This window comes from Papaver somniferum, chromosome 8 (genome assembly GCF_003573695.1).
Source record: "Papaver somniferum cultivar HN1 chromosome 8, ASM357369v1, whole genome shotgun sequence".
Taxonomy (NCBI): domain Eukaryota; kingdom Viridiplantae; phylum Streptophyta; class Magnoliopsida; order Ranunculales; family Papaveraceae; genus Papaver; species Papaver somniferum.
In genome coordinates, this window is record NC_039365.1 from 75398988 (window position 1) to 75406847 (window position 7860).

Sequence of the window (7860 nt, forward strand, 5' to 3'; positions counted from 1 at the left end):
GGCTCATACAATAAGATAAATAGCGTATGAAATATAAAATGTACGAACATGATATACCATAAGTATCGAATTGAACATATAAAGTGTAAATGCATGAATATAGATGAAACGATTAACTTATATGATTCATCACTCAGATCTCTGTCTACGGGTTTGGGTTTTTCATTATATGTATGAAGGTTACAGAAATAGTCGAATGACTTTGAGACTAATATAAGCCTGCGTAGCAGGAGGAACTTCACTTACACTTTCTCTATCTCTTTGTCTCTCTCCTATTCTCCTCTCAATGTTTTTCGGCCTCCTTCTTCACTTGGGAGAGAGGGGTATTTATAGGGAGGTTACGTGGGGTCCACTTCTGAAGCCCGTTATAACCTTATCCTCTTGTGTTTTGTGCCACTCACGCAGAAGTCTTCGTGTTCTCGGCTGCATCTGCGTGTTCTGTCAAGATACGCAGTATTATCTGCGCTTCCAATACTGGCTGACTGACACGTATGCTGTTTGAGGGTTTTTAATGCGGGTAGTTGAGATGTTTGTCCGCGGTAGACAGCTGTCCTCTGCCCCTGTCTTGTCTGCGTCAGTCTGACTATCCCCAGCCGTAGATCTTAGATCTTTCTAGGGATAGGATAAAGTGACTCTTGGTTGTCCACGCGTGATATCATATCTTGATGCCCTTAGCCGCATGTCCTCCACGTGTGTCTTTGTGGGCACGTGGCGGAAGATGAAATGTGTAGCTACATTAAGATTAAATTTAAGATTTTGAGTTATTTTGATTTTATTGTTTTAAGGGTTGGTTATAGAATAAAAAGAGGAAAAGGGAGCATTTTGACAGGTTTAAGGGAAACGGGAGATTACAGCAAGGAATAGGGCTGCACAAGACCCGCCCACGATACCCATACCCACCCGTACCCGCTAAACCCGTGGGTTTTTAGTCCATACCCGTCCGTTGTGGGTGCGGGGTTGGTTATGAAAAAAAATACCCGCTGTCTGTGGGTGCGAGGTTGGTTTTAGCTCATACCCGCCCATACCCGCCCGAAAAACCCGCAAAATATATACCTTTAGATAAAATTAATCCTAGTCGTCCGATCCATTATGAAACCCTAAGAATTTGGAGATTCAAAATTGCAGCAGGCTGGAGTATCATCCTTCTGACAAACAGATGCAACGCCTGACCCCCCTCCTAATAGGTTTTTCTCGTTTCTCTCTCTATATATGACTGACTTCAGAAAATTATTACTTGCCTAACTATTTCCCTCCATATTTTACATTGGGATTTCAGCTAATGGATCTTCTACCTTACCGCTGAGCCTCATACCACGGAATCCGTACATGTACCTAGAGCTTCTTGCACGTAGGAGGTCTGGGATCTTCTCAAATCAAAACAAAGAGGCAAGTCCAAACTAAATTTTTATTATTTATTTCGGTACTGGAATGAACTTGTATGTATAACCTATAAATCTATACACAGAAACGCTGGATTGATAGTTCTGGCCGCAACTGCTTCATGTTGTTTTCAAGGAGTTTCAATATCGCATGGGGGGACAACACACGTTACTGGACATGGCTTTCAATAACAGAGCCATCGGCAGCAAGGTGAGAGAAAATTTAGTTAACTAGATGATCATTGAATATAAAGCGGGTTAAATCCACTTAAACCCATACCCGCCCAATCCGCAGCGGGCGGGTATTAACATCCGCCCGCTGTTCGTGGGTGCGGGGTTGGTTATAAAAATAAAAACCCGCAGTCTATGGGTGCGAGGTTGGTTTTAGCTTATACCCGCCCATGTGCAGCCCTAGCAAGGAATGAACTATCAATTACAGGTCCAAATGCAGTTAAATGTGAAATTTTTTATTTGATTCGCACGGTATATAAGTGAAATAGACCCACAATAGGTATTGCCGAATGAAGAATGCTATGCCGACTGTAAAGATCGATATAATGTTCATCATCCAGCTATGCCGACAGTAGGCATTTCCCAGTTTCAGGAAACAATCGGCATAATCGATGAAATACCAAAATGCCCGACTGTCTTAAAATTTGAAATCCGTATAGCTAAAATTTGGTTCGAGTATGACGGCACCACAATTTTACATCAGAAAATCGGTATTTCTGTCTACATAACATTCAAATATAAAATCAATTCGACATGCAAAAAATTCAAAATCTTGCAGTGGAATCGTCGTATTAAACCTAAATTACTATACCGACGCAACTGCCGGCATTGCATTCATCACACACGCCAATGATAAAAGTTGTATTCAACCTAAATTACTATACCGATGCAACTGCCGGCATTGCATTCATCACACACGCAATGCCGACTAAGACCCTGTTCAAATTGAATAAGTGGTGAAAGAAAGAAAAAAAGGACCATGAGAGGAAGAATTGGTACCGATGGAGAAGAGAGAATGGTGATACTTCTTTAGATTTAAATTTTAGGTTTTTCTGGAGGTATCCCCCAAATGTGGGTTCTTGTATTTGAGATGAAAAGAATAACAGCTAGTCTTCCAAAAATAAAATAAAAAAGCCCATTAAAATCTAACAGCCTAGAAAATAGGACCGTAACAGTTCGAGTACCTAGTATGAGAATAAAAAGGTCAAACAAATAATAATCGGTAGACGGAAACTTAGTTTCCGCCAAACACTGGGCAGAAACCGAGTATCCATATGGGCTGCTTAACTGACAGGTTACTGTAGCTGTTGCTCCTGCTACACAATGGGGGGCCAAAGGAAATTTCAAGACACTAAGATGGAACAGTGAATGCAGATCATACCACTAGACTACAAGTATAAGAAAGCCAATATAAAATTCACTGGTACATCCCAAACAATAACAATGAAATCGAACCACATATCTTACCTACAATGCTCTTATCTTAAGTACACATAAAACCTGTAAGTATCTCTTTTGACAATATATTCATACACGGGGCTAGGAAAAAAGAACCAAATAAAATGAAGGAAACAACTCAAACATAAAATCAAACCATGGAGTCTGACCCTTGTAAACTCACAACAAACAAAACCAAAACTCCCTGCAAATCTAGAAGCACTTACGGTGGACAATTGATGGACCGGACTCATCGTATTCTCCTTTTGAGATCCACATCTGCAACCAAAATATGAAGATGACATTATAATGACATATAACATGACTTGAAAAAGTTAAAAAAGTTGAAAGAAATTAGCCCTGAATGAAGATCCAGATTTTGCAACTAAGTTTTCATATATCAAGTTAGGGTAGGGTTTTGGTAGTGACATTGGGACTAAAGCCCTACTACCGAACAGCTCTCACACCGCTCCTATCAATGATGAATTCAGGCAATCACAAAGAGTGCTACTAAGTCCATACGCTGTGATGCTTTGGCGTATGTTAGGTAAGGTGGCCATGGCAGAATCCATGGGTGGGGGACAGATAACTAAATTCAGGTAGTTCCACGAGTATAAGGCACTCTTATGTTCAGTTAAAAGTGCAACGTTTACCTGCTGGAAGGTGCTGAGAGAAGCCAAGATGGAGCCTCCAATCCAAACACTGTACTTCCTCTCTGGCGGTGCCACGACTTTGATTTTCATGCTACTTGGGGCAAGAGCAGTTATCTCCTTGCTCATACGATCGGCAATTCCAGGAAACATAGTAGACCCACCACTGAGCACGATGTTCCCGTACAAGTCCTTTCTGATATCAACATCACACTTCATGATCGAGTTATATGTGGTCTCGTGAATTCCAGGTGCCTCCATTCCGATAATTGAAGGTTGGAAAAGAACCTCTGGACAACGGAATCTCTCTGCTCCAATGGTAATAACCTGACCATCAGGAAGCTCATAATTCTTCTCAATCGATGAGCTGCTTTTTGCTGTCTCCAGCTCCTGTTCGTAGTCAAGAGCTACATAGGCAAGTTTTTCCTTAATGTCGCGGACAATTTCCCGTTCAGCAGTAGTCGTGAACATGTACCCTCTTTCAGTCAAGATCTTCATGAGTGAATCAGTCAGATCCCGTCCAGCAAGGTCCAGACGGAGGATCGCATGTGGGAGGGCATAACCTTCATAGATGGGGACTGTGTGACTGACACCATCACCAGAATCTAGCACAATACCTGAGGGAGGAAAATCGCTCAGAAATCAAATTACAAACATGTTATGTTTCAGAAACCAAAGCTTTCAATAAAAATAATCAGGAGTACAAAATTTAAGAATACAAACCTGTGGTACGACCACTGGCATAAAGAGAAAGCACAGCTTGAATGGCGACGTACATGGCAGGGACATTGAAAGTTTCAAACATAATCTGTGTCATCTTCTCTCTGTTGGCTTTAGGATTGAGAGGGGCTTCAGTAAGGAGAACTGGATGTTCTTCGGGAGCCACCCGAAGCTCGTTGTAAAAGGTGTGATGCCAGATCTTCTCCATATCATCCCAGTTGCTTACAATACCATGCTCAATTGGGTATTTTAACGTAAGAATACCTCTTTTAGACTGAGCCTCGTCACCAACATATGCATCTTTCTGTCCCATTCCAACCATAACACCGGTATGTCTAGGTCGACCAACGATACTAGGGAATACGGCTCTTGGAGCATCATCTCCAGCAAATCCAGCCTGTCAAATAGAGAAGGAAATTAGCACAAGAGATGTCAATAAAACATTAATCTCATGAAGAGAGATGTAGAACACAAATTGTTTTAGAACAGTTTTCCTCACCTTCACCATTCCTGTTCCATTGTCACATACAAGGGGCTGAATATCCTCACCGTCTGCCATTGCTTAATGCGTGCCTGAAGTGAATTATAAGAACAACAAAACAAGCAATCAAATGTTCAAATTTGACAATGAAGAAAATTATGAATGGATAATTGAACTACCAAAATCAAGCATATCCTCAGTTGTCATGAACTGATTGAGAAAATAAGCACAAAAGAACTCTAAACCATATCCAACAACCAATCCAGCAACAAGTTATACGCTAATCCGAATACCATGCATTATTGTCAAATACATGATCAAAACCAATCTGTAACAAGCACCTAAATAGAAACTTCAAGCAAACTAAAAATTTCAAGTTTAGCTCAAACACAACAAAAACTCTCTAAATGAATCCTAGACAATAAATACACCAGTATAACGTTTTAACTAGTTACAGAAAAAGTAGATCTAGTTCAATACATCATAATCCACTGACTTATAAACAGTACATGCAATTATCTCTATATATCTACAACATACACATAAAAGGTAATTAACAAAAACCTAGTACCACAATAAATCACAGTCAGCATCAGTACGTAGAGTTGATCTAACGATCAAAACAAAAGACTACACATAGATCTGGTTCACTGGATACTTTACCAGGTTGATCATCATCATAATAGATCCATCAGTTATTAAAAATCAAAGTACTACATGATCAAACGAATCGTAAGAGAAAACCAAGAAATATAAAGTAGGAAGACTAAGAAAGCTTACCTTCTAGAGTTATAGAGGGAGAGGCTGAATTTGTGAGAAGAGAACGGTTTCTCCTCTGGGTTTTCTCTTCTCTACTGAAAGAGAAGAAGAAACGCAAGAGAATATATAGAGTGAAAAGGTTGTTTGTTTTTCTGAGAGAGAGAAGAGAATGGGAGATGGGGGTTTAAGTTAAAACTTAAAAAGAGAAATTCCCTAAAATCTTATTACAAATGAAATGCAAATTAAAATGAAATTCAATGCAGATGCAAATTAAAAGGAGGGAATCATTATTTCTTTTTATTTTGGGTCCTTCCTTTCAAGGAAAGAAAATAAAAGAGAGAAACCTTAGTGGGGGTGTTGGGCTGACACAAAGGAAGGTGGCGGCAGCTATGACGGTGGTCGGTGGGAAAAGACACGGACTTGTGTTTTTCTTTTGAAAGGGATTTTCACAGATTTTTAATTATTAATTTTGTAAAGAAAAAAAATCAATAAGCATGTTCCATTCCTTCCTTCTTTTTCTTTTACTGTATCTCTGCAGCCAGTTGGTACATTCTCAGAAGTCATATTTGGAGTCTTGACTACTAAAAATTAAAAAGTGAGAAGTTTTTACTTTAAATTGATTTATATAAGTAAAAAAATCCAACATTTTTAGAGGCGGCACAAAAATAATTTGGGGCGATTAATAAAACAAAATAGCTTATATTAATATATCCCGTATTCATATATATTTCATAATGGCTGGGAATCATCAGGAAGAATATCATGTTAAAGGTGTAATAACGATTAGATATGATGACTGAATACACTCAGTGTCATTAACATGTCAGAATCGGTAAATTATGGAGTACGTTATCTCCTGACTATACCCTCCTGTTCCAAAAGAAAAACACAATCGATAGTTTCGTGATCTTCGCTATCTACCGATTGTGCAATCTGTAGTTTCATGGTGTTCATTGTCTACCAATTGTCATAATAACCTCAAATTCAATTTTTTCAAAACTAATAAAATTTCGAATTTTTCAATTTTCACAATCAGTAGTTTCGTGATGTTCTCTAACTAACGATTGTACAATCTGTAGTTCATGATGTTCATTATCTACCGATTGTGATAGTAGCCCCAAATTCAATTTTTTTAAAACTAATAAAATTCTGAATTGCTCTATTTTCACAATGGGTAGTTTCGTGATATTCATATCCACCGATTGTGATAGTATCCTCAAATCTAATTTTTCAAAACTAATACACTTTTGAATTTCTCTGTTTTCATAATTGGTAGTTTCGTGATGCTCATTATCTACCTATAGTCTTCAACGCTTGGCCTTCAAGTCTCCTCTCTGCTGGGGTTAGGAAATCCATTGTGACCAAGTTTCCTCCTATTAGTAGTCCAAAATGCATCCAAGACGTCTCTTTTCACTAGCCATAATCGGTAATCTCGTTCCTCATCTTTCTCCCGGTTGAAATGTCCCAAAAACTCAAGTTTTTTGTACCCAAAAATGCCCATAATCGGTAGGATCGATACCCATCATATCTAGAGATTGAAATACCTCTAAAACGGATTTTTTTTTTATGTATGAAACTGCCTATAATCGGTAGGCTCGAGTTCCCCATTATCTATCGATTGTCTACGGTGTGTTTCGCTTTTTATTTCGACTGTTTTGCCAACAACTTCTTTGTCCAAACTCGGAAATAACTCATTCTTTTTGCGTTCACTTTATATTTGAATTGTCTACAAGATGATCATAAGAAACCCTTTGATTTGAATGAGTTGAAATTGGTCTTTGGTTCTTCTTAATCAGTAACACTTCACAATCGATATTTTCGTGACGTTCTATATCTACCGATTATGATAGTATCCCCAAAAATAATTTTTGCAAAACCTAATAAAATTTCGGATTTCATTACTTTGCAATCGATAGATAATAATCTATTTTACCTACCGATTATGGTTGTTGTTCTTCATTTCTTAAGAAGATCAACCATAATTGATGGATAAGCTCAACTTTATACCTACTGATTATGTTTCTGCAACTGTGAATCCTACAAAAAATTCCGATCAATTTTTTGATTTTAAGCAATCAAATCCTAAATTTGGATCACAATTATTATCATTGATCCATTTTGTTTGTTTAAATCAATTTTTTTTTGCGTTCTAAGTTTCAACTTTAAGGTTAATGAATTTTGAGTTTTAATTTTATCCAATTAATCCTAAAATTTATTTGAACGGTTTCAATCAAAATGAGAACGATAAAAAAAAATTCAACAGGTAGAATAGAGAGCGAGAAGATGAATATTATGATTATGAAAATAAAGGATATAGGTTTAGATTTGGTACAAAGGTGAAGGACAGTATAGACAATTTATATTTTTAAGACACCCCATAGCCACCTTTACTGAATGGGAATAAAATTAGTCGCCCCAAAAA

General features: G+C 37.9%; 1 protein-coding gene across 1 annotated transcript; it reads right to left on the bottom strand.

The window, feature by feature from the left end:
* Window positions 1-2761: 2761 nt before the first annotated feature.
* On the bottom strand, window positions 2762-5726 carry LOC113301617 (actin-7). The gene is made up of 5 exons (XM_026550398.1): window positions 5460-5726; window positions 4698-4771; window positions 4202-4595; window positions 3482-4095; window positions 2762-3107 (listed from the first exon to the last, which is right to left on the bottom strand). Exons 2-5 carry the CDS (start codon window positions 4755-4757, stop codon window positions 3042-3044), a joined length of 1134 nt encoding a protein of 377 aa, XP_026406183.1. The 5' UTR covers window positions 4758-4771; window positions 5460-5726; the 3' UTR covers window positions 2762-3041.
* Window positions 5727-7860: the final 2134 nt, after the last annotated feature.